General features: G+C 34.3%; 2 protein-coding genes across 5 annotated transcripts; both read right to left on the bottom strand.

The window, feature by feature from the left end:
• Positions 1–517: 517 nt before the first annotated feature.
• Positions 518–12,105, bottom strand: LOC122712140 (PAN2-PAN3 deadenylation complex catalytic subunit PAN2). 3 transcript variants are annotated; one of them, XM_043931539.1, is made up of 21 exons: positions 11,720–12,105; positions 10,951–11,138; positions 10,522–10,691; positions 10,310–10,430; positions 10,039–10,235; positions 9,736–9,949; positions 9,521–9,657; positions 9,298–9,444; positions 9,083–9,179; positions 6,801–7,034; positions 6,452–6,697; positions 5,946–6,192; positions 4,919–5,098; positions 4,663–4,829; positions 4,236–4,404; positions 3,633–4,161; positions 3,209–3,426; positions 3,003–3,132; positions 2,712–2,933; positions 2,387–2,648; positions 518–2,294 (listed from the first exon to the last, which is right to left on the bottom strand). In XM_043931539.1, the coding sequence occupies exons 1-21, from the start codon at positions 11,799–11,801 to the stop codon at positions 2,280–2,282; spliced, it is 3,972 nt and encodes a 1,323-aa protein (XP_043787474.1). In that variant the 5' UTR covers positions 11,802–12,105; the 3' UTR covers positions 518–2,279. The 3 variants fall into 3 exon arrangements, with proteins under 3 accessions (XP_043787474.1, XP_043787475.1, XP_043787476.1); XM_043931540.1 differs by having other exon boundaries at positions 5,973–6,192; XM_043931541.1 differs by lacking the exon at positions 11,720–12,105 and adding an exon at positions 11,215–11,524.
• Positions 12,106–12,814: 709 nt separating this feature from the next.
• On the bottom strand, positions 12,815–16,542 carry LOC122712144 (histone H3.v1-like). 2 transcript variants are annotated; one of them, XM_043931547.1, is made up of 6 exons: positions 15,683–16,542; positions 14,730–14,856; positions 14,470–14,659; positions 13,858–13,930; positions 13,546–13,791; positions 12,815–13,149 (listed from the first exon to the last, which is right to left on the bottom strand). In XM_043931547.1, the coding sequence occupies exons 1-3, from the start codon at positions 16,370–16,372 to the stop codon at positions 14,472–14,474; spliced, it is 1,005 nt and encodes a 334-aa protein (XP_043787482.1). In that variant the 5' UTR covers positions 16,373–16,542; the 3' UTR covers positions 12,815–13,149; positions 13,546–13,791; positions 13,858–13,930; positions 14,470–14,471. The 2 variants fall into 2 exon arrangements, with proteins under 2 accessions (XP_043787482.1, XP_043787481.1); XM_043931546.1 differs by having other exon boundaries at positions 14,730–14,868; positions 15,683–16,541.
• Positions 16,543–26,895: the final 10,353 nt, after the last annotated feature.

The raw sequence follows: 26,895 nt of genomic DNA, 5'->3' as shown, positions 1-26,895 counted from the left end.
AAAATAACTGAAAAATCTTCCTTCGTTCATTTTATTATTATTTATTAAGAAAATCTTTGAATCTTTGAATCTTTGAATCTTTGAATCTTTGAATCTTTGAATCTTTGAATCTTTGAATCTTTCATTGAATCTTTCTTTAAATCTCCGGCTATTATACTTGCTTGTATTGATAATGCTAACGAGAATAGTGACACTTGGAACCATCTAGCGGTAATAGTTGGTATTACAAAGTGATATGCTTGCGATCACCTAGAAACAATATTACAGAACAAGTATTAATGATCAATCATCCATAGAATATAAGTATTTCGTTATAATTTCAATTTTTTGTTATCAAGAAACTTACATTTTTCTTTTCAGATTAATTCTTATCAATCATTGATTTTGTGATATATATTTATAATATTGCGCTATTTTATTTCACTTATTAAAATTTATAACAAATATTTTATACTGTAAAAATTGAAATAAAAATTATTATTTTTAAAAAATGAAAAAAGAAAATGAGCAAAAAGAATTAATTTTTCATACAATCGTTTATTAGAAAAATCACAATGACGTAACAGTAATAGACATAAAACAAATGCATGATTACCATTAACATTATTCTTATTTTCATTATTCTTTCTATACGACAGCTGTTTTGATTGTTTTATTATTTTTTATTTTTTTTCGTCGGATTGAAATTAATTTATTAAGTTACGTCGTGCACAAATGATAAGAAAATCGTTCCGGATATAAAAAAATATATGTTTTGATAATCTTGTTTTATTCGATAGATTTTTGATATTTTTCCACTCTCTCCCACTCTTTCATTCTCGCTCTCCCTTATTCTCTCTTTTTCTTTTGCTTTCCATTGTCATTGATAAAATGCATACAAAAATAATCTATGAGTACAATCATTTTGTAAAATATACTACCATATTTCATTTAATATTTTTTTTCTTTCTTTTTTTTTTTTTTTCATTTCAAGAGCCTCGAAGTAGAAAAGGATCTTTAGAAAAATTTCTGGTTCTTTCAATGATTTGTTTTACAATCGAGTGAAAATGGTTTGCATAGTTTCGCGAGACGAAATGAAATTCATCACGAGGGACGAAGTAAATCTTATAAAAATGTATTTCCATTTTTTTTCTTTTGCTTTTCCTTTTTTTTTTTCTAGTGAGCTGTCGTTGGACAAAACGTTACAAAAGTTGATATTTTAAAAAAGATATGTATAAAAAAGAAAATCATAAATCGTTTTCACTTTTGTACAGATATATCTCCTCTAGAATTATTGCTAAAAATACTAATTATTAATTATATACACGTATTGTTAACCCTTCAGCGATAAATAATATACGTATATAGAATTCTTCGTTCATATATTGTACTACAATTAAATTTATAATAATTTTGCACGTAATTTGTCAATAATATGTATAGTCATATATATTAATAATAGTTATAATTTAAAATACAAAAGGAAAATTTTCTAATGATATTGGTGACTTCGCATTTTGTTTAATTGTTCAGTCTTAAAAATTTAAATATTGTTGCAAATAGTTTTTATATTATTCAACTTTTCAAATTTTTTCATTCAATGATGATTACTTTATTGTATCATTGAAGGGTTAATGTATTTTATAGAGGAGATTGGCTTACGTGTGTCTATTATCTTCCATTTTGAATACATTGAACAATTAAAATAAATATATTCAATAAATCATATCAATGTGAAGTTGATACTACTCTCCAAAATGTGCTAATGTGCTATCGAACAATATGTATATACAACAATATGTATATAGACTGCCACCACATTCGTATCAGTTTTGATTCCTTCTAAAAAATTATAATCAACAAGAAATTTTGTTTCCTTCGAAGCTTTTGTTTGATAATTTGTAACGATCTCAATCCTTGATAAAGACAAAATAAAGATTTATAATCCAGGGACAATAATTGAGTTACGTTTACGTGATCCAACGATCTCACGTACCGATGTCGTGAGGTTAAAAAATACTAAATACGAATGGCAATGTATTCTAGTTGTACCCTTAATCATTAACACTCGCGACATCATCATCACATTTACTCTTGGAATTTCCCTAATTTTTATGTACGAATGATTGAACTCTTTTTCAAACAGGAGAAATGTATGATTTTTTTGTAAGTATAAACGATATCTTTTGAAGTTTAGTTTTAATTAATTTACGACTATACTTCAAAACCATCGTCTAAACTTCATTGTCGTTACATGACGTTATTAAATCATGCACTTCCTCCTGAGGATCATCCTCATATCAGCTATCCGGAACCTGAAGACAAACAAATTAATTCAAAACATTAATTTAAAATAATTATACGCAAACTATTTTTTAGTATTTAAAATAATTTTTTTTTTACTTACTTTCCATTGTAATTGATTGCCAACTTTGTAAAGCTCTTTTAACGATTCAGAGAGTTTTCCAGAACTCTCCAATTCTTTGTACTTGCGATATAATTCAAGAGCAGCTCTAGCATCTTCAGTAGAATCATGTGTTTCTGATTGAATTTTTTTCCCCAAAAAATGCCATGTAAGAAAACGCAATGACACCATACGATGATGAGGTAAATGAAATAACAATACTGTATCTACAATTTGCTCAGGTGGTACGACTAAATTTATTACCCTATAAATATCAAAGAACGTAAGTGAAATGAATATGTATTAATATTAAAAATTAAATAATTACCTAAAATCATTCTTCAAGCCATGTCCAACAAACATAATTCCATTATCAACGAGAAATCGTAATTTTTGGTATGTTGACTTCAGAGTAGTTAAATGTTTGCTACTGAAGTTCGCATCCAAGTCACCAGGCTGAATTCCACTGAATTTTGTCAGATAATCTACTACCTGTTCCTGAGTACTTATATAGTCATCTATGAAGGGAGTTCCCTCTAATGGACCTTGACTACCAAACAAATTAAAGATATTAATTATGAAACAAATAACGATAAAAGAAATTAAAAATTTTACATACCCACGTATACAAGTTATACGTGCAACAGACATATGACTTGGTTTAATAGTAGACATTTTTCCATCGCTTCGAAGCTCAGCTTCCTCCTGATTTAAAGTTACAAATTCTGCATCAATTCCAACTAATTCTCCTATAAAAATAATTTTATTTATTTTTAAAATTCTTTTAAGTTTTTGAATAATTTTTTTCTATTTTTAATTAAAAACCTTTTTTAGGCATTTCGTCGGAACTCAATGGAGTGAATGTAATACCCCTTGTTCCTCCACTGCGAGCAATGCACTTATCTTCACCAAATACATCATAGGTAAGAGGACTGACAAACGGTACTGGTTCGGGAGCTGGCACAGCCGTATAATGAAGAACACATGGAACTTTCCAATCAAGATTAAACCAAACCGCTTCTTGCGGTGTCACTGCAGATATACTAAAAACAAAAAAAATTTCCAAAAACAGATTTAAAACAAATAGAAAATAAAATTTAAATATATAATATTAAATATATAATTGGATAAATTTTAAAATCTTTTCATATATAATTCACAATAATAAAATTATAATTATTTATATAATTCTTTGTTAATTATCTTATTTTTTAACATATAAAAAAAATAAATTATGGCATTTACATACCAAAAATCATTAAAAATGTACCATTGCGATACTGCACTGCCTACTGATCGTTCATGATAATTTGGTCCAACTCGCAATAATGCAACAATGTTTCTTCTATCTTCGTTACTCTTGTCATCGATGTAACAAACAACAGCATTAAGACTGTATTGAATTTTGCTTATTTTATTTAGATTATCATCGATTTTATTCTCTTTCTCCATATCATCATCATCTAATTCCGCAATAACATGATTTTCAGTCATTTTGTCTTCGGAATTATTTCCAGAAATCTCAGAATCTTGTATCTTACTATCACCTTGTCCATTTTCTACTATGACATCATCAGTCGATTTACTACTTTCGTTAGAATCATTTTTCGAACTACTGATCTTTTCCACGAATAATTCACCATTACTATCCAAAGAAATTTCTATATTATGTGGAATCCATGAATGAGAATAGTACAAATGACTAGGCGGTGTTGCGGCTGTTGAGACCGGTGTTGAAGTTGTTGTAGGTGGTGTAACTGGTGGCGTTGTTATTGTTTCTATAAATAATATTATTTATTAAAATAAAAAAAACTAATAAAAATATTAAAATATATAAAATAAATTATAATACCTGGATCTCTACCAATATGTCGGAACCTACAACCAATTCGAGTACAATTGTTACCATATCTACATGGTTTCACAGTAATAGGAATAGGACTTGAAGATGGACTACTTTCTTTTCCATTTAATACTTTTTGAACGACTATATCCATTTGCTGTTGCCAAAATGATTTGTCCTGGATTAATGATAAATTTGAAATGTTAAAAATTATTATTGGTCTTCACATGTTTGTAATCTATAAAATACAATCATGAAAGAATTTAATCTGTTGAAAATATTTAAGAATAATTGATCATCACAAATTTATTAATATTTATGAAAAATTTATATATATGTAAAATTTTGTAAAATGAATTTTAATTATAAAAATGAATAATTCAATATATAACTTAAATTAAATTTTAATGCACGTATAGTTTTATATTTGATATACCTGTTGTGTATCTAAACCACAGTTCAGAGCCAATATTTGAGGTAGTTTAGTTAATTGTCGAGATTGAAGGGTGGGTGTAAATTTTTGACAATTATCACACCATGCAGGTGTAATTTTCTCAGGTCTTAAACTGCGGGCAAGAACACTTGTAAACGGAACCTCCTCTGCTATAAAGTATAAAAATTCACTCGTTTCAATCGTATAACAATAAATAACATTTATATGAAATATATATGTAGTTTACAAACTAGCTTACAAGGATGTGTTAATTCTGGATAAACTAAGTTGCATAGCAACATGATGGAATGTTTCGTAGCTTCTTGCCCACATTTGAGACAACAGTGTATGTGCATTTGTTCAGATCCAAACAAACGACTGACTTCTGTCTCTTCGTCTCGTATCTCATTTTCTTCAATCGATTTTTTGTTGTTTTTATCTATTTATAATAAATATACGTGTAAGTTTATCGATTTATGTTGATAATTTTATAATTGCAATAAAATACTTTAATAATAAAAATTTATGAAAAACACAAAAATATATAAAAAATTCAATACTCTTTTTTGGGAACATATTTCGGGAGAATATTATTTGTATCGGCAATAAGAGCGTTTATTATTCCTATATCTCGTATTATTATTTCCTATATCTTTTTAATATATGATATTAATTTAAAAGTTTAAAATAATAATGAATTTTATGAAATTTTTCTAAAAGATTAAAATTATATTCAAGTTGAATATTCATTTGATAAGTTATAAGAATAAAGTATAAATTAAAAAAAGAAGAAAAAAAAATGATTTATTTTGAAAGATATACAAATAAATATTTTAATAAATTTGATGCAAGCATTGCCAATACAAGTAAAACTTATACAAATAGGCCATGCATTCGCAGAAAGCAATGTCTTCTTTCCTATAAAAAAAGAAGAGAAAATATAAGTTAAACGAAATACAAAAAACGCGATAAAAAAAAAAGGAACTAATTGAAGAAATTTTCTTCATTAATATCAATATAGGATAATTAAGAAAAAAAAACATTAATTGGCAATTTTACTATATCCTAAGAATAGATACAAAAATATTTTTTAAAATTAATTTTAAAGGAAAAAAAAAAAGAAGAATTATTAAAAAAAAAAAAATATTTGAAAAAAACATGAAAATTTTTAATATTCTTTGGATATATAGCCAGAATTATTAAAAGTGCAACAAACAATCACATACAAAATGAAAAATAAACACAAAAAGTGCCCAATAAAAAGGTTACACATGAATTGTGTTTACCTTTCGATGTGATCCACATATATTTACCATCCCCTTCTTGCTTTCTTCTTTTTTTTCTTTCTTCCGCATGACTTCTGTATCGAGATCCAATGTCTTGTAAAATGCTAGGAAAATCCTGTTCATTATAAACAAACGGAGGACATTTTGGTCCTGATTTTAATCGAGCAGCTTCTTCTTCCTCTTTCTGTCGTTTTCTTGTTTCCAAAACTTCATAATGAATTTGGTGCAATATAAATCTATTCCAACTCTGAAATTCAATATTTATAGAATTCCAAATTTTTATATAGAAGGAATTGTAAAAGTTTATTAAAGTTCATTATAGTACAATAATAAAATAAATATAATTATTAGTGTCAAAATATTTCAAACAAATTCGTTTTAATTAATATTTTATACAAAATGATAATAATACATATTAAATAAAATTTATTTCTTTTTCAAAAAAAAAAAATTGTTTATTGATAAAGATCATTTTTAAATGCATATACTGCATTCATAGTGCATACCTGTATTAATCGTACCAAATTTGTTTTCCTTTTCGCTTCGGGATGGAGATCACTGAGTATAAGTCCTAAAGCTGCCGCTTCAGGTACTGTTCTAAAAGCTCGAAGAAAATTAGCAGCTTGACATGGCAATCCTCGAGATGTATCCAACATGTGAAACAAGAATCCTAGCTCACAAGACAGGCAGAATTCTCTTTGGCACGAATGAGAAAGCAACGCTATTCTCACAGGTTCACAAAAATAAAGTAACTGGAAAATACGTGATAAACATGACTATTCTGTTAAAATCTTATCTCTTTGAAAGAATAATAAGGTTCTCGGAGATTCATCGTGCTGATTGAACCGTACTTACCTGCAACATAGCGTTACAATAGCTGTTGGGAAGCGTGGCTTCAAGACCGCAGAAGCTGGTGCGATTATACTGATCAAAATCGAATTCATCGTAACCGAGACGTGAATATTTCACCTCGATTTTACGATAACGCTTAGGTATGGCCACAAAGGTGCCGTCATCTGTTTTAGATCGTGAGTCCCCCGCGAAAAGCTTTGTGACTACTCCCCGTCGTTTTTCCAAATTGTAAGGTATCTGCAAAAGAGGTATTATTTATTTTTCTTCAACCAATCGAACGTTTTTTGCTTCTTTCTTTTTTTTTTTTTTTCTATTTTTGGGATCAGTTATTAATGAATCATATACCAGGTGAACATTACAATACGATGCACTATGCGAACGCGATTTGGACCATGAAAAAATAAATAATACCTATTGAACGCCGTGGGACCGAGCCAATAAGTTAGGCTTACGTGTATGTCTTACAACCTTTATTTCACTCAATTACAACTTCGATTACATTCTTGGAGAAATATGTTCTATATAGGCATTAGATATACTAAAACTATTGATTATTGAGCACAAAATCATTAAACGGAAATAATCATTTGGGAACGAAATGCACCGATTACAAAACGCATTGTGCTTCAACACGAAATCTAAGGCAGTAGATCTAAGGCAATAGCGTTTTTTTTTTTTTCATTTTATTCACGCTGTTTCTTGAGATGCAAGATCTCGAAATTTGAAACGTGATTTTCAGTTGAATTGAAAATCGCAATGCCCGCAATACGATCACGAGAAAATTAATTTAAATGCATACTTTTAAATAATTATTACGCGTCTTTGTGCTAATAAATTTTTGAAGTTGAGACTTTTAATTTTTTTTTAAATTTGTGAAAAATTAAAACTCTCAAATTAATTTAAGATTCGAAATTTTATATCGCAATTTGATAATAAATTTGATAATAAAAGTATGTTTCTAATATAGAGATTACATGTGACATATTTTCTTTATTCCTGCATTTTTAAGATAGAAACTCAAAATTACACAAGACCTATAGAGAGCGTGTTTTAAAATAATTCATAAAATTATATCGCGAATTATGCAATGTAATTTTATATATGTACATCATTTTTGAAGCAGATTTATTATAATGTATGTAGATTGGCACATTGTTGATATTTTTCCTGATAAAAAGTTAGTAAAAAAGTTATTGCTTTTATGAAGAAATCGAGGCAAATGTAATCACTGCTCCTCAATTACTGCATTTCCATACAGCCATTAAGGTATTATTATTATATAGATCTTAAAATAAAGATTCATGTCTTTCAGCTTTACAAAATTATTCATTTAAATAAAATAATTTTTAAAAATTCGAACGATTCAAGACAGAGTTATTCTTATTTTATAAGAATCTACAACATCGTATATTTATCAATGATAATAGGATGAAGTAAATATATTTATTATATCATACTTCTGATCGTTTTTTTTTTTTTTTAATACTTTCTTATTTATAATATAACAGTATTATTATAATCAAAAAATACATCAACTAGATATAGGAAAAAAACATTTGAATATTATATCGATACACGTGTAGTGTCTTATTTAGGTCTTTTTCTCTCATACATATTATCATATAGAAGAAATTATTAGAATACTGTAGACTAGCTTATGAAAATATATCACGATTTTTTAACATTGTTCATGGACTACAATAGTTATCACGAAATGTCATCAGTCTTAAATCACATCATATTATTTTGGTTTCTCTACGAAATTAAAAGCTTCAATCGTATTGAGCTCGAATTTCTTTTTCTTATGATACATTGTACCGATTGATTGTATCAAATTTAAACACGAAAACTATACCATTGAAGCTATAATAAAATCAGTAATAGGATATATCCCTTATATATGCAATGCAATTAATATTGTCCGTATAACTGATTCAATTAATAATATATATATCAGCAGATTGAAATATACAATTGTAATAAATTACAACTGTTCTTTTCATACAAGACTAACAAATTAAAATTTCTTAGAAACAATTTAAAGTTAGAGATGGAGATTTTTCACAACGTTCAATAGCGATAATTCGTTGCGTTTTATCACTTCATTGATGTAACTAACAATAAAAAAGTCAAACATCAAGACTAACATAATTGTTATACAATTTTAAACAGGAATCACGGGGAGACACTCGATGAATGGAGGACAGGAAGTTCGGATTTTAGGAGAGCTTTAGGAGAGTTGGAGAAGAATATTGTAGAAGAGTGGGAGAATATTGTTTCCTCACTTGATTTCTGCGAAATGCCTGAGGATTTGGGGCATAACCTATAGTTCCTTGCATCTTCATCGTACGTAATATTTCAGGATCAATTGATGGTGTTTTCCTGTGAAAATATATAAATAAAATTTTAAGTTATTTAATATTAATTTTTTACCAATCAATATTATTTATTTTTTTAATCCTTTATGTTTATAGGTTAATTATAAATTGAGATTACTTACCTATAAACTTTTTTTAAATATTCCTCTGGCCAATCACTTAATAATGGGTGCCCGGTATATACAATAGGTATTGTACTTAATGGTGTAACATCATCATTAAATGATATAGATTGAATTGATTCAACTGGATCAGCAAATTCAGTTGGCCTAGATGAAAATTGAAACATTTTTTACATTTTTTTATTTTATTTTTTTATTTTTAAAATTTAATACATTTACTAACCGAGAAAATGTATTAAATTGGGGTTCAGGTGTATTTGTAGACATAAGATGTATAGAACCTGCTGAATCTCCAAAGCATAGACATTGAGATGTAGAAGATACATCAAATGATAATATCATTGCACAACCAGTTGCTACCTATCAATACAAGAAAACTTGTACACACTATGTAATTGAAATTGTTTTTTCTTTTCACATATTGCATGTTACATATACCTGATATAAACATGTCATGGCTGGCTGTACATTAGCATAGATAGTATCAAGAAGTTGCATTTGTCCCAATGGTGATACAACAGCTAAACGGCTGGAATAGCTGGGTAGGAACTTTAATAGAAGTGGATATACTAAAGTTGTAACAGGACTTAATGCTCTCATTTGTCTCAAATCATATGCCATTAAAAATCTATCTACTGATAGACCCTGACGGCTAAATTTAAAAATAAAATTAATTGAAAATTTTAATTTAAAATAATTATAATAATATTTAATAGAAAATTAAATTGTTCCAAGTCTTACCTATTACTAAAGCCACAAGTAACAAGGTAATTTCCTTGAACATCAAAATCACTGAGAGATGCACTATGGGTATCAAAAGTATGTTCTATTGATAATGTATTTGGATCCCTGAGATCAATTCTTCCCACAGGATTACCACAACAAATAAGTCTGCTATGCTGCCTTAAAATTGCACAACCATTTTCCCCTACATGTACCTATAAATATAAGATAATACTAATCCATGTGCACGTTATGTTTTTTCATTAATATATAATATATATAAACTCACTAATCCAGTCTCTTTTCCTCTAGTCAAATTAAAATCGATTATTTTTTCTTGATGTCCCCCCATAAGTAATCTTGTTGGTGAGATTTGTAGCATACATTGCATATCAATCATATTTGATGATCTATAATGTTACTTATTTATGTAGAAAATATTCATAAATTTTTTATATAAATTATTTTTATATTATTTACATATATATAAAATTAACATACGTATGTGAAAATATTGGTATGCCACGTCTTAATTGACATCTTAATAAACTCTGTGTCAAAACTAAAATTCCTTCATCTAATGGATGAATATGCCGAACCTCTTGCGTGGCATGAACTTGGAATGAAGTATATTTTTGTAAACCAGACCCATAATAAGATGTCACGTGACCCTATAAAACATTTTTCTTGATCACAGTACATAAACAATTTCATTAATTGTTAAAAAAACCTATTTTTATTATTCTTCATATTTAATAATTTTTAAAAAATATTTTATAAAAATATTATATATCATTAAATAAATATTATTAAAGTAATATAATTTTAGTATTATTTCAAACATTTCATACATTAATAATAAAGTAAATAATAAAAGTAATGATACATATAATTTCTTAGCTATATTTTTATCAATAAATCTTATAATACCCCTTGATTTCCCATCCACATAAGTTCTTCAACATTATCGAAAGTGGCAGTAGAAACTCCAAATCTATCCCCCCCATCTGCAAGTAAAGTACGAGTTTCATGAAATTCAGCCCCTGAAAAATCTTCTCCAAATTGTTCTGTTGCAGGTACATATTCATCACCAGGTAAAATATAATTTGTTTCTTCCCCTGTAATGAAAGATGACAAAAAAGTTGATAATGAAAATTCATATTATTCCAAAATCAGTCAAATCATTAAACATAACTTGTGATGACATTTCAACATTCACAATATAGGTTAATAATTATTAATGTCAATAATCTTTGTGATCATTGTTTACGAGATCTCTAATATTTATATTCGAACAAACGAGACTAAATTTCAACTAATTCAAAACAGCAACGTCACAGCTGATTTGGATCGCATGCCTAACCCGTGAATTTTGCAAGATCGTTCGGAGTGGAACAGCTGATCGAAACTAAGCATCACGTTTCGAAAACAGAGGAAGGAGAGGGAATAGCCAATAACGGATCATTGAATTGGTGAGTAAGAATTAATGAGACAAAAGATATCATATAATACTAACAGCGAACAGGACACCAGATCGCGCACCATGATTCGAGCGAGTGCTACAGAATGAAGAGGTTTCGCGCCTTTCCAAATCTTCGAATCTTGGGTCGAAGAAATCGCATTTCGATACAACAAAGTGCATTTTGGCGCCTTTAGAAGAAAGGAAGGAACGTTAGAATGATATATGAAAATAACTTACAAAGTAATTCTTGTTCATCACCGCCACTATCGGCCGTGGCCTCTACGGACGGGTCGTAGTGGCCCAAAACCGGGTAGTCCATAATATTCCCGTCTTCAGCCTGTTCGTTTTTCAAGCATGGAATTGCCGTCAATACGAAGATAGTCGTAGAATCGTTGTCCCAATGATCGTTCTCTTTTCATAGCACACTTCTTAACACGCACACGCACGCACCGTAGTCGCCTTGGCAACTGTGCAACAAGCGAAACACTTCGTCACAAATATTCGTTCTTTCCCTGCTACTATATAATTCGAATGATGGAAATTATGGTTAGCATAACACTTTTTACACTTCTTTACCGCGAAACATGGACCAAATCGTTTATCGAGGTACCTTTAATTCATGATTCCACTTTTCTGCGCGTTTCACCCGTGTAAAACAATATGACGGCCTTGAAGGTGGCGACACCTGCTGTTTCGCGCGTCAAACAGTAACGCCAATGGCAAGGACGCGAAAATCACTAGATTTCATTGTTCGTTTAGTTGTCATATAAACTGAGACGAAGACGTGTAAACTGGCGCGAAGCTGGGATGACATTTCGAGAAAAAATGAATTTAAAGAAGACAAAAATCAACAAATCTATGGAAAAAAGTATACAATTTAAATATTGTTATTGTTATATATTAATTTATATCTATAAGAAATTATTTAATACGATTAATACGATAATTTTTGAATTTTCCAGTCAGACAGTGTCAGTGTTTGAAAAGTGTTTGATTCTGCTAACGTACATCGTGCTACTGGAAAAAGTAAGTAAAATAAAAAGATATTCATATTATATTTTATTACAAAAATATTTAAAGTTCATTATAAATTCAAAATACTAAATTATTGAAATCGATTATTATATTATATTTATGAAATATATTTTTTTAATTATCATTTTAAATTCATTCGTGTCGCGCCAATTCTCTTTTGTATTATATGGCATCTATATAGGTTAATTTCAAACAATGATTAAATGACGTGCATTTATTTCATTTTATTTTATTTTTTTAATTATTCGTTTAATATGTTTAAAAATAAAATATAAATTCATATAGAGAATCGAAGAATTTATTTATCAGACATCGATATATGTACATATATATATTTTATAATTTTTGATTAACGCTTCATATATATATATCATGATAAACGATGAAAATCACAGAAGTATCCAAAGTATTTACTTTATAGAGGTATAGGTATTAATATGAAAATACGTATCGAAGACTTTTTAACTTTTGTCAAAATACATTCATCTTTTGATTACTTTCACACGATCTTTACATTGTATTACAATATCATATACGATAAAGTACGAATACTTAGTATTCTTTCGTTTTCCATTTCAAATAATTTTTGCAATTACTTATTTACACAGACACTTCCTATATAGATATATTACCTAAAAAAAAAAGAAATAATATCATTATATTATAATCATATCAGAAAAATTTTTCAAAGAAATATATAATACAATATATATAAAATTAATCAGATAATTGCAATAATTATTATTGCTTTAAGATTATTAAAAAAAAAAATGATGAAAAATTATCATTAAACAATATAATATCATTATTATATCAATCATTAAACAATATAATATCAGATACATAGGAATATGTAAAATTCATTATTTTGTAAATTATTGCATTTACTGTATTATTTAATTTTACTGTTTATTATTTTATATTAATTTTATTGTTTTATTTTTAATTAAAAGAAAAAAATTTCAAATATTTATTTTTAAACATAAAATGTTAACAATATGAAAGTAAAAACAGTATATAAAAATTACCTTATAAGGAACAAAAATATAAAGAAATGATGCAAAACAGTAGTAAGCAGATTTGTTGCCTGTCCTAGCAGCAAAAGGAAGGTTTTAGGTTCTTTGCAAATGCGAAATTTGTATTAAATGTCAAAATTGTAAAATATAGGAAGATACAACGATTTTATTGGAAGTCCTGTTGGGTAATGGATTCACGAAGCAATAAGAATTTTTTTAAGAATTCGTGAACGAGAGTCGTTGTGCGATATGTAAGACCTAACAAAACAATTTCAAGTTATTTTACAAAACTCTTTTTATAAAAAAACATATTTGAAAACCTACCATTCAGTCAAGACGTGTACCCTGTTATTGTTAATGCGAATGAATTTTCAAAGAATTCAATTAATTGATCTTACTGAAAGGAAAGTAAAAAGTAAAATTAGAATATCATTGTATTTTAAATTTTAGATTTTTAGATTTTTACGTCAAATTATTAAATTTTTCCCAATAATTCAAATTTTACTTAAAATCAAATTATCCTAAGATTAACGTAAATTGTTAATCTTTATATTTAAAATCTCTTTATATCGATCAGAAGAAATCAATACCAATTTTAGTTTAACCCCTTAACGTTCATAATTCAATTTTTATTTTATTATTTTTTTTATTATTCCATTTATATTTTATTTCTATCATTAATCTTCATGGCACAAAAATTACAATATCCTATACCACAATGCATAAATATATATTTATGAATAATATAATTAATTTTATATTCGTTACATATCATTTATTACGATAGAAATATTTTAATTTTTCAATTTTTTTTTTAAATTTTACAAAAAAAAAAAATTTTTTTTACGCGTTAAGAGATTAAAGAATTTAAATCCAATACAAATATTTACTCTCCATTAGTTTTTCATATTTCTAACGCGTTGTTAATACAATTACCTTTAATGCCGTCGAATGAGGCGTGTGCGATGGTGAAGAGCGTTAATGAGGACTCCGATTTCTTCGTCAGATTCAGCCGATTGGCGTCTCGATATTCGATTATTCGGTGTACCACTGACGGAACCAGAGCTTTGCTTAGATTGCTGGATTGGGAACGAAGAACGACGAATAAGAGGCGGTGGTCTTGCACCTACGATTCGATTTAGATTAAACGATTATCGTTAAACGGTACATTAACGAAGATTGATTGTATCGTATACCTAATAGGCGAAAAGCGGATCGATGCATTTCGAAAGACTTCGTACTCTTCATTGGATACCTCGGTAGGAATCGCCTCTGAATGGGAAGCTCGATCGTGGACGTTTTTCTTGAGCTGATACTACCTGCCTTAGACGAGTCCTTATGCGTTTTTTAAACATATATATACATGTTCGTATACTCGTGTCGTATTTTTTTTTTTATTTTTTATTTTTTTTAATTTTTTTTTTTTTTTATATTTTGGCAACATGAAATGGGAAAATACATTTTAGTGCGCGTGAAATCAATCAGTGTAACGTTTCATTGCATTCCACTTATTTTTTTTTTTTTTTTTTTTTTACAAAAATATTGGTTCTACTTATTAACATTAAATACGACATTACATGTCCATATACATGTGACTATACTGGTATTTGCATTGGAGTAGCGTCTAATTTGCGAAACTAAGAATTTATAATTAATTGCACTTCTACGTCTAGAAATTCTCTATTCTATGATATTTCTTTTCTTTCTTTTTTTTTTTTTTTTTTCTAAATACCTTATTAGTCAATTAAGATTCTCTGTATATATTATCGAATCTAGATACACAGATATTGCAGTTGTAACCAAGAAATTCTACTTCCCACATTACTATTTTGCTTTCATCGATGTCTTTTATTTATTTATTTATTTTTCTTTAAATCGATATTCTACTAGATATACATATATTTTCAACTAACATTCATTTCGAATGTTTGGTTAAACGATCATCTCTATCTCTGCCTCTTAAATGTACCTGTAACGTATCTACACTGATTAGATTTGCAACCACGAAAATAATAATATAGACATTATATAATCGTTAAAAATCGTTAAATAAGATGTAAAGATCAATAGCATATATATATATATACATCGTTAGCCTCAGATTATATCAAATTTACAAGATAAACTAGTGCGGTTTCCGCTGTAATACCTTGTCTCTAGCGAAACGTATTCTCAACACTTCAACGAGAGCAGCTATTGCTGAAATGAGAAGCATCGTCACGAGAATGTGTCCGGCGACCAGGACCGATTTCGATCGACGATCTTCCCCACTTTCTTCTACTTTATCCGTCTTATTATCACTCTTGCCAATCTCCCTCAAAATCTTCGCACCCGTGTCTTCGTTCCTTCCTTCGTTACCGTCCTCCTTCAAACCCTCCTCCTCCTCCTCCTCCTCCTCCTTCTCCTCCTCCTCCTTCTCCTCCTCCCCTCCTCCAGTATTCTCCTCCACCGTATCGTTCCCAATCGTCACGACATTGGTTCCCGTGTCGTAAGTGCAATTCCCATCGTAATCACTTTTGAAAATATACTTCAACGTGTTCTCGTACTCGAATCTCGGGCAACGTTTCAACGTTCTGTGATCAAACGGGATCGTTATCTCCTCCTCGACGATCGCGTTCCCCGTCGCTCGTACGCTTGCCTCGTTCGCGGCAACTATCTCGTCCCGGCTGTAGTAATTCGTGTTCAACAATAATCTCAACGGCAACGAGAGCAATACACCGAATATGGTCAATATCACCAGAATGCTGACATTGATGCCCATTGAGATCCGTTTCTCGGACATCTCGATGGAACGCGTATTCACATTTTCCTCGGGCGTTCTTGTTGTTTCGAGCTCCATGTTCCGTGATGCGATGTCCCGTGCTCGGCGGCCAAATTCTCCACGTTCATCTCGTTCGCCTTCCACCCAACGTTCAACGACGTTTCCCCCTCCCCCTTCGCTCGGACGACACTCGCTCGACCAAAAACTTTCCAAACGAATTATCCCTCTCTCTTTATCGTGCACACGCAACTGTTGCGCATTGTGTTGTGACTGCGGCTCCAAAGCGAATCCCTGGATGTCGGTTGATTATTGATTTCTCCCGTGGCCGAGGCGTACGCGCAAGTCTCTACGCGGCATCCCGTGGTGCCGTGGTCGGCGGTAATTAAAACGTTCTTTAAATCGAGAATGGCGGTTGGAACAATCGACGTTTATTATCGCCGGAACTACCCTCGTTTGAACCGATCACACGCCCGATTGTGCCTCTTGTAACTTGTTTCAATGTAAGCTTCTTGTCGATTGGGAGGGAATTATTAGCTGTCTGACTGGAAAGTTGTAATTGGGGGTATAAATAGAGCGTGGTATAGGTTGTTTTTTTTTTATTGGATTTTTCATTTGTTAATTGAGTCGTGTCTCTTTAATGGGTTTTTTCTTTTTCTTTTTTTTTTTTTGAATTAAAAAGTAATAACGGATCGATTTGGCATCTGGAGGTCTTCCAAATGCGTTCTTAATATAGATGTTAACGAGAAATAGATGTGTATAAGAAATAGAGGAATTGGGAAATAGTTTTAAAATTATTATTCTTCAATTTTGAAGTCGATTAGCTATCGAGGAGATAAGAATGGAAAGGAGATGTCGATGATAAAATTGATATTGATAGTATCACGTATATATTCTATAAGAAAAATGATCCACATATCTACATGATAAGCAATGAAATCTAATTTTTCTTCCTTTTCTCGCGTTAGCCATAATTAACTAATCATATTGGAGGCTTAATTCTTAGACGAACTTCAAACAGCAAACATTAAGTTCTTAAATAATCATCAATTACCAATTAAATACAACTCAATTTCGATCAGATCGAAACTGATGCATCCTTAATTTTTTCTAAATTACTTATTACATCGATTTACTTGACTTTACAAATTTCTACGCAGATCAAATACCAATTACACATTTTTCAAATCTCCACTTCTTCTTCTTACTTCTTCTCATACTCGTCTTCGATACGTTTTCCTACACACTTGGCACGAATCACGTTCGAGCGTGCCGCTCTCCACGAATATTTCCCCCTTAAAAGCGAAAAATCTGCATGAAATATAAGCCACGAGGGAATCGTGCGCGCTGTTGATAGCGTGGTCGAAGAAGGGCCGAAGGCGGCGCAAGGAGTGGATTCATACACTCCGCTCCCCTCTCCATTGGTGTGGAAGGCGGCAAGGGTGCAAGGGAACGGTTTGAAATGGGCAGGTTCTCTAGCGCGTGCATACATAAATAATATTAGACAATATCGAATTAAAATTCGCATCTTTCTGGGGGCGAGCACAACAATGGGGGACCGTGGTGCCGTGGCCCCAACAAAGGAAAGTGGCCGGCGGAGGTGGTGTGATGGTGCGGTGGCGGCGGCGTATGAAAGTAATACGAGTAATAAAACGGTCGGAGCAACAACGGCTCGTTGGAGGGAGGCGAGCGGGCGAATGGTGGAGGGAGAGAGAGGTAGCGAGGAAGGTGGAAAGGGCGAGCGAGCGAGATATTCCGCGAAGGAGTGAAAAGAGGGGGGGGCGAGAGGAGATATAAACAGAAAAACAGAGCGAAAGGGAGGGAGACGGAGCGAGGAGAACAGCGACCCGACCCGACCGACCGGTAGCCCAGCCAGCGCGCGTATATCTTGCTCTGCTGCAACGCGCCGCCGATTCTTCGAGGTTCTCATTGATAAATTCGTATCCGTAGACCGAACCGCTCCACCTTCCCCTCATCCCTTCCAGGGCCAGCCTCGTCGGCCGTCCCCCAATCCTTTTCGACTCGATTTCCCTTTTCCAAGCGAAAGATCATCGAAAGAGAAATTATCGAGACCTCTCTCCTCCTGCTCCCGCCCCCCTCTCGATAATTATCACGAATAGCCGTCTTCTTAGACAAACACGTTCTCGAGTAGGCAGTAGATATCGAAAAAGGGCGGATAATTAGCGAGAAGAAACGCGAGTCAGCCTGGCATTCTAATTACCTCGATTATTAATCCATCACCGAGGCAAGGTTTATACACACCCAGCCCTATGAAACCCGGCCGTGTGGACGGGATTCGGATCGTTTGGAACATCCGTTCCGCGGGGATATCGCGAACGTTAATTTAATCTTAATACCAGTTCCGTTCCGTAAGGGAATATCCCGTAGTCGATAGCGGGAACCAGTTTTCTCTAAACGAAAGGAGCATAATGAGATTAGCCGGCGGGCAAACATCGAAAAACGATGTCTGTGGGAAGGATACGGGGCGAGTGTACGTAGGGGGAGAGGCGCAGGAAGGAGGGAGGCGCAGGTGCGGCTGGCTATATAAGATTATCGGTGTTGCGAAGTCGGTTTGCGCGAAAGATGAGCTCCATCTCGGGAGGTTGAGAGCCAGGGTATGTAGAGCAGATGCTCTCTGCCCATGGTGGCGGGGTGCGTGATTTTTCACCGCCGACAGCTCCTCCTTCGAGAACCGCGCATTCCACCTCCTTCCTTCTGCTTCTTCGACCCCTCTCGCTTCTTGGCCGGTCGGTCCCCTTCATCCTTCACTCTTCGTTCGCAACCGCTGCTCCTGCTGCTGCTGCTGCTGCTGCTGGTCGATCCCTCTCTCTCTCTCTCTCTCTCTCTCTCTCTCTCTCTCTCTCTCTCTCTCTCTCTCTCTCTCTCTCTCTCTCTTTCTCTTCCTCTCCAGCACTCCTGTTGCTTCGACACGCGGGTCTCTCCTCGTCTCTTTTCGTCCCTTGGTGGCGAACATTCGCAACGTATGCGGCGGACACGCCACTGGACACCAGTTGCACGATCTTAGATTTGCTGATCTCGCTTACGGAGTGCACCGACACACAGGGATGCGCTCTGGTGCAGCGCACCGCCTCGCGTGTGCGCGTGCACGCACGCGATACACAAAGGGCTCGTCACCGTTCCGAGAAATGATTTTCAATAATCGGCCAACGGGGAAATGCGAAAAGGTACAAGTGCCCGCCTCGTGTCGCCTATGATGGTCATTTGTGTTGTTAAACGGGATCCGAGCGTTGCTCGCCGATTCCTCGAGGACGCGCAGCATTCCAAAGGATCAAATAAAATTTGAAAGGGAAATTCTAGGAAAGAGTGGAATATTAAAAATTTACCTATGACAGTAGAGCATTCGAATCTGAATATTATTTATTCGTGCAACGGGTTATTTTTATTTCGCGTTGAATTTTTGAAATACATCTATCAGATTCATCGATCATACCGCGTATCTGTGATAAATAATCATTGATAAATAACGTGGGTTGAACGAACATATTTCGATTCATTTTTTCTTCAAAGAAGCACACTTCTTGCTCCCCTCAAATGTACGTTTAAACTTAACTTTTAATATTTTTTCACGTAATCGAAGATACAAGATAATCACATATACGATAATTTCCTTTAATTGGAAAAAAAAAAACTGCCTCAACTCCGTGTCTTCAACGATGATTCTTTAATAACGTAAAAAAAAAAAAAAAAAAAGAGACTCTCAAATGAACACATCTTAAGAAAGAAGGAAACCTTTAGCGGAAAGTACCCTCGAAAATGAAGTTCCATCTTAAACACACCATTAAGTCCGCCACCTCCATCAACGTCCACCCCGCTATTCCCTCCCGCCCACCTCGCGTGGAGTAACGATTTACAAGGAGCCCCGTTGTAGCTCGTCGGCCATCGTTCGTTACCTTCGTAATTTACATTTGCCACGTACAACATAGTCGAGCGAATAGCCGGTTGAATAGAATCAACACCGTTTCGCGGAGAGGGTAACCACGGTGGGACGAGTGATTTACGTAAGCCCCGCTGCGTATCCGCGGCCTCGCCGTACGATAGAAAGCGAGATCGACTTGTAAATCGGCGTCGTGTCATTATGCGGATAGAGGAGCAGCCTGGATGCGAGGAGGAAGAGGGGAAAAAAAAAAAAAAGAAAAGAAAAGAATCACGGCCCACGGTATCCAGACACACACACACACACGCACACATACTTCCTTTCGATTTACAATCGACGGGTAAGATAGGAAATCACCATGCCATGCCGAGGCATTAACCGTCACTAGGGTATCGAGGGCGCGAATACGGCTAATTGGCGTAGCACGAGCCGCGTGTAAGGTAGGTAGAGGTAGCTTAGGGGAGTCGCATAGCTGCGAAATTTCCATCGAGGCCGTTTATAAAGCGTCGGTCCGGGTTGCGGTGAGGGGTGTAAGGGGGCCGAGAGGAGGAGGAGGAGGAGGGGAAGGAGAAGGGTAGGCATCGCAATTACGCAAATTGCGGCTCTGTTCTCGCCTCCTCCGGGCTTACTGCCCGCGGACGAGGCATCGTGACGAGCGGCCCCGGCTGAAGGATGGCGTTACATGGAATGCTTACGGTTCACCTTCGTGTCTACGCGGACTAAGTACCTGTTCTACGTTTGTTCGCCGATAAATGATGGACTGTATCCGTGGAGGATGTTGAACGAGCGAAGGTGGTTAGGTTTTTTGAATGTTTTTTTTCTTTTTTCTTTGGAGATAAGAATAATGAAATTTGACAGAAGAAAATTTGTGGCCATCGGTGTAGGTTCGATTTAAGAAATTTGAGTTTAAGGGATTTTAGGTTAGAGTGCGTTTTTAGGTTACGTGTGCTTGAAGATGACACGAAAAATAGGTTAGGTTAGCGATTTTAATGATTCGGGATAAACTTGAATTTATTTTATACCAAGTGTTTCACGTAGATTATTGGCGAATTATAATTATAGGATAGAAAATATATCGATGATTGTAACCTATTCTTTTTAATCTTTCAAAGTATTTTCAACGAATCCTCGTATCGTACAGAAATCAATTTTCACTTTCTTTCAATTTCTTATTCGATTCGAATTAAATATACAAAGATCGAATTTATCGGATACGTGGCCACGTTCCATCACGTTCCATCAATTTGGCAGATCTTCAACGATGCATTCGTATCTGCTCGAAACGATCATTCTAGAACACGATCTAAATAAATAATCGATCCAAGGATGATGGAAATTGGTTTGAAAGTCGTTCGAAAGATTCGACGAAACGCGTGCTTGTCGCTGTTCTTATTAGCGCCGATTAGCTTTTCGATAAATTTGTGTCAAGAAAGATATATATATATATATATATATATGCCGCGAGGAAAAAAGAACGCCGTTGTACACGCGAGGATATCCTCTAGCAGTTTCTGGTTCGATTCCGCGGCTGTGTCGCGGCCGTTTTTGTTGCACGAGTTGCTGTACGCACGGCGCGCTGACAGTGCACTTAACAGAGAGCGACAGAAAATCTATCAGGCTTTCAATGAAAACGGTGGGATACACCGCGGCTGGAATTTCTAATGTCGGCGCGCGCCAACTATGTCGGGCATGACGATTGGCGAGAAATCGTTTCACCACTTTGTTGCCTCGTTTTTGCTCCGACTATGAATCTGTCTTATCGCTGTCTCTTCATCCTTTGCGTCGGTTTCGTAGAGTCACTGTGGAGAGCACAGAGCTGCCACCTAGAGGAAATTTAACCAACGAATTTTCACGTTGATCGTTGACGCGTGATTAATTTTGAGGATGGATAATTCTTGCCTGTACGTGATTGCACCATATTCAATTGATAATAGAAATTGTAATGGAACTGAAAAATGATTACTTATTCAAATGTCAATGTTTTTATCGAATTATTTTGTTTCATTTGTATACAATTATTATTAGAACTGATATTTTGAATTTCAATTTCTCGATTTATTCAAACTGATATAAAATTAATACACTTGATATAAAATTTCTCGAATTAAATCAAACTGTATTCTTATCTTTTCGAATTTTATTATCTCATTATCGATAAATTATCTTGTTAAAACCAAACCCATCAAAATTTTTGCCATCCAAGGCAACGTATTTCTCATTCGTATTATGCAAATTGAATCATATCCTCTTTAACATCACTGATTAACAGAACTGTTTCAATCTTTTTCATCATACACTCTCGAAAAAGATCAAGTTTAAAAAAATAAGAATAAAAATCCATAATCCTGATTGATATAAACTGATTTAGCCGGCAAGAAGGATTTTTTCTTTTTTTTAAGGAGTTGGGTTCGCGTTGCGAGCGTGAAGCCGCTCACCAGGGGCGTATTAACGGCGATGCCATAACGTGGGCATTTATTTCTCTATCGGCGGCATCCATTGAAAGCTGGGAAGAGCCACGACCGGTAGGAAACGATGGAAATTTATACGGAGCCGATAATTAGCGAGCCGAATCGGCTTCTGGGAGGAGCGTAGCTCAGTGGCCGCGGTAATCGCCGTAATTTATGCCCACTTCTCAGTATATAAGCTCGTTGAGATAGGCCAGGAGCGTAAAAAGGCGCACGGCGAAAATGTCGCCCAATTAACGGCGAATTGGAGCGGTCGAGGTCGCGCGCGCGTACACTCTGTTCCGTTTGTGTACGTATGTGCGTACACGTGCAATGTGCGTATACATGTGGGATATATACGCCTGGCGTATTTCCATAAAAGAAAAGAGGATGGAAGGAAGTTTAATGTTGTTTATTGGCCACTTCTTTGAGGAGTGAAGTTTTATCGAACTGGTAAAACTTTTGAATTTATTTTGGGTTTGTGGTGAGGAGAATTAATTTGGGAGAGAAAGGAACGAAGGCGTTTGAAATTACAAGGAGTACCGTGATTTTTATTGCAATGAAAGATACGTGAAATTGTAAGGAATCTTAGAATGGAATCTTGATTTATGCTTTTCCAAATCAGTTGGATAATTGTTATTTTTCCCACCATGTATGTACGTTACATTATATTATTTTTTTAAAACGTATTTTTATAAAGTAGAACCATAAAACCTTTATTGATTCGTCGCACTATGAATGTCAGAGTTCCTCTAATTTTGGAATCCATTAGACCCAGATTCAAAGTGCATATAAATTCAAAAGAAGATCAAAGCTGTGTCAACTTCAACAGTCATCGATACGTATTAAAATTTACACTGCATGATAAATTTGCCATCGTTTGTACATCAAGTACGAATTCTCGATTACAAAATTGGCAACGGAAAACTGCATAAAACACGCATCGTAAAAGACTCGAACAGGAAACTGTTCAACCTGTCATTCCCATTTCAACCTTAACCACGAAAAAAAGATCAACGACGAGAGAAACATCATTCATACTAAAATTTTCTCTTTGAGCCATCAAACCTGTCGATCGTCGAAATCATACACATTATCGACAGTTCCACTCGAAACCCATCAAACTTGTCATTCGCAATTTCACCGCGAGCCAACTCGGTCATCGAAAAAAAACGAGAATCGAGTTTGAATATAATTTTACACAATAATTTGCTTCGTAACATCACAGTATTCCTTCAAATGTATTAACATTATCCAAACTGTATTGGATTATTATTACAATATTTTATTATATCTGGATTATGTACAACTATGTATAATTCAAAGTATATAGCTTGAATAGATAAAATCTTGAAATATACAATTTTCTTTTATAACTTTATATACATATATTTCTCTACCTATTCTCTTCCCATTGATTACATCGTGCGTATGATTCAAAATATCGAATATATGTAACTCGTTTATCATTGAAACGTATTCACGAACAAAAACTTTTCAAACTTTCATCAATTCTCCTTCTATTTTTAAACTTTACACTTGCCATCAACAAGAAACCCGGTGTATTCAGATTTTCGTTGCGCTGTCCGCGTAATTAAAATCGAACACCGCGTGTATAAATACGTACAGATGTTCTTAAACATTCTTAAGCGCGGCCAGGTAGGAGTAATAGGAGGTCGAGGCGGTCGAGGAGTAGTAAGAGTCGCGCAAAAGCCTCGCCGCTTCGCCATTAGCGAGGCGGCCGTGCGAGTGAAAACCCAACTTAATATAGCGCGAGCGTTCAACCGGGGACCGGGGAGGCCCGGCCTCCCTTTTGAACTTCGAGCCACTTTTACGATTTTATTATTGGCTCTTACGCTCGCGATATTTATGCGTCGCCGCGCGATATTTTCCACGCAGCGGCCTCAACGCGCGCCCACTTTAACGACACCCTCTCCTCGCGCGACATCCACGACCCTGTTTTAGGGGCGACCCATCCAGCGATAATAACCCTTTCGACCGAGCGCAACTTAATTAGGAAGGCGGCCGACGCAACACGTCGCGCGCCTTCCACCCAACTCGGAATACTGGACATTTCCAATTCAGCCGGGATTCCGGCCACGCATTCGGATAATTTAGTTGTCTGCTGTCCAACGTTGATTATGGGCGCGGGCGATTGGGAGAAGGGAGAGCTCGTCCAGCTTTTTCGGTTTTATTCGAATTGGAGGGAATAAATGTCGATGAATGGCGATTCGGGTTTGGGTGTATTAATTGACGATCGTGAATTTCTACTTTTCCTTCTGAATGTGTTTCTAAATGTTGCACTGATAGATAGAATAAAAAAGGAGATAGAATTAAAGGAGAGATTTTAATATATCAGTTATTATATATCGTTAAAAATTGTTCTTTAATCAGTCGAGAGAGTTGTGTAACATTGTACATTTGCTTGTACAAGTATTTTTTTTTTTTACTGTGATTTTATATACATGTGTTGGATAATAACGTTGGATGAAGATATGAAGCTGCTGTCAGAAACGTATCCATTACTGTGGATGACAAAGTATAAAAACGTTCGATAATATCCCACGTCTATCCAATGTTAATGACCCTAATAAATGTAACCGAAGCAAGCGGAGGAGCATTGGCATTGAGATAAATCGATATATCTACGCATCTCCGTCGGCCGCTCCGGTTAATATTTATTTATGCATGTTAACCGGCCAGTTTCAAACTCGTTTGGCAACGTAGGACCTTCTTCTCTTCGTTCACCAAAGATCCATTTCAAAGCATCCTTTGAAATTCTTACTGAACTGACAATTTTGTTATTAATTTCTCCTTAATCTCGATCAATTGTATGCAGTTCGTTTTTATCGAATATACTCGAAGAATTGCAAGAAGAAATATATAGATTATTCGAAGATTTATATTAAAAATACACTTATATTAAAAATAGGAAGCTCGACGTACGAGAAACTATTTCCTTTATGTTACAGTAATTTAAAAACTGCAAATTACATCATTCATTAAATGCCAAGAGGTTAAGTAATGCTTGTACGAAGACAAGCATTTCGTTGTGCATCCCTCTAGCGGTCAACGCAGCGAATCACGTGAAAATCTAAAACCCAATACTTCCCACATTTCGACACATACCGACCAACCAACAAAGAAAAGTACACGCGTCTCTGTGAAATCCTTCCTCCTTTCGAATCTCGAAAACTTTCCCTCGACTCTTATTTTTATACCATAGATACATTGAATAGGGAAGGGTGAACTGACATTGTCCGCGTGAACTCGTGGTACACCTTGATGTAGCTGTTCAAAGATACTTTCGTCGCTGAGATCTTATCTCGAGCGTGTTACCTATGGTTTCCACGAGCGGCGTCCATATATGCAAAGTACGAATCGCACATTCTATTTGTTCACCGTCGTGTGCACGTGTGTACGTGTGTGTGTGTGTGCGTGCACATGTGTATGCGTGTCGATTCTCTCCTCGAGGCTCGACTGTAGGGACCGTTAGAAGTCGATAACGATATTCAAGCAGTTTTAAAGGAGGTCTGGCCCCACGTTGCGTGCAGATCGTGTCCATTTTACGAGGCGCGAACGACAGTCTTTCATTGCCGATCGGCCATCACACGGACAACGCCTCGCATGTTCCCGACAGGGAGGCTAAGCAGCGTTAAAGCACTCGTGATTTTCAAATTCTCATCTCTGTACTGTGTACACAGCGGGACATATACTTGTCTCGAGGCGCATTGACGATGGTGAACACGCTTGGCCAGCCTCGTGACTTTTAGTATGCGACCAAGTTCAAGTCGTAAATCGCTTGATATTTCTGTTTAAATGCGCATTATACTCGTGTACGCGTTCGCTGTTTACATTTCTCTATTTGTAAATCGTTAAACGGAAGGTGGTGCCTTCTGTGGACGAGTGGGATGCAAGCGATGCCGTGATTTTATGTAATTAGAAACTTGCATCGTGTACTTGAGAATAGTTGTGAAATATAGATGGGTATAATGGAGGGATCTGTGATAGTAAAAGTTGTTACAAGTTTAATCGTTTCGTTTAGATATAATGATAGTAAGGGAATGTTTCTTTTAATTTTCACGTTGTTGGTAACGCTGAAGAATAAGAAAATGTATCAAAATTAATAATACAATATTGACAAATGCACAATCTTTGATTGAAGTCGCATTAGGCTCACTTTTATCACGTATCTCTCAATTGATGATATCACAAAAAAATAAATTTTTCATTTTCGTGATCCGCAATCACGAGAATTAATTAAC

Source organism: Apis laboriosa, unplaced genomic scaffold (assembly GCF_014066325.1).
Source record: "Apis laboriosa isolate Shangri-la unplaced genomic scaffold, ASM1406632v1 scaffold19_cov150, whole genome shotgun sequence".
Taxonomy (NCBI): Eukaryota; Metazoa; Arthropoda; class Insecta; order Hymenoptera; family Apidae; genus Apis; species Apis laboriosa.
Note: the sequence above shows the minus strand (reverse complement) of the source record. Positions and strands in the feature narration are given on the sequence as shown.

What these genes read in the sequence shown, in the direction of transcription:
- LOC122712144 (XM_043931546.1), bottom strand. Translation starts at nt 16,372, where the DNA reads ATGGAGCTCGAAACAACAAGAACGCCCGAGGAAAATGTGAATACGCGT. An exon ending in TACGTTTCGCTAGAGACAAG is followed by an intron (nt 14,869 to 15,682) that starts GTATTACAGCGG and finishes AAAACGCATAAG; the next exon opens with GACTCGTCTAAGGCAGGTAG. An exon ending in ATCCGCTTTTCGCCTATTAG is followed by an intron (nt 14,660 to 14,729) that starts GTATACGATACA and finishes ATCGAATCGTAG; the next exon opens with GTGCAAGACCACCGCCTCTT.
- LOC122712140 (XM_043931539.1), bottom strand. Translation starts at nt 11,801, where the DNA reads ATGGACTACCCGGTTTTGGGCCACTACGACCCGTCCGTAGAGGCCACG. An exon ending in TACATTTTTAATGATTTTTG is followed by an intron (nt 3,427 to 3,632) that starts GTATGTAAATGC and finishes TTTTGTTTTTAG; the next exon opens with TATATCTGCAGTGACACCGC. An exon ending in CGTATAACTTGTATACGTGG is followed by an intron (nt 2,934 to 3,002) that starts GTATGTAAAATT and finishes TTTGTTTGGTAG; the next exon opens with TCAAGGTCCATTAGAGGGAA.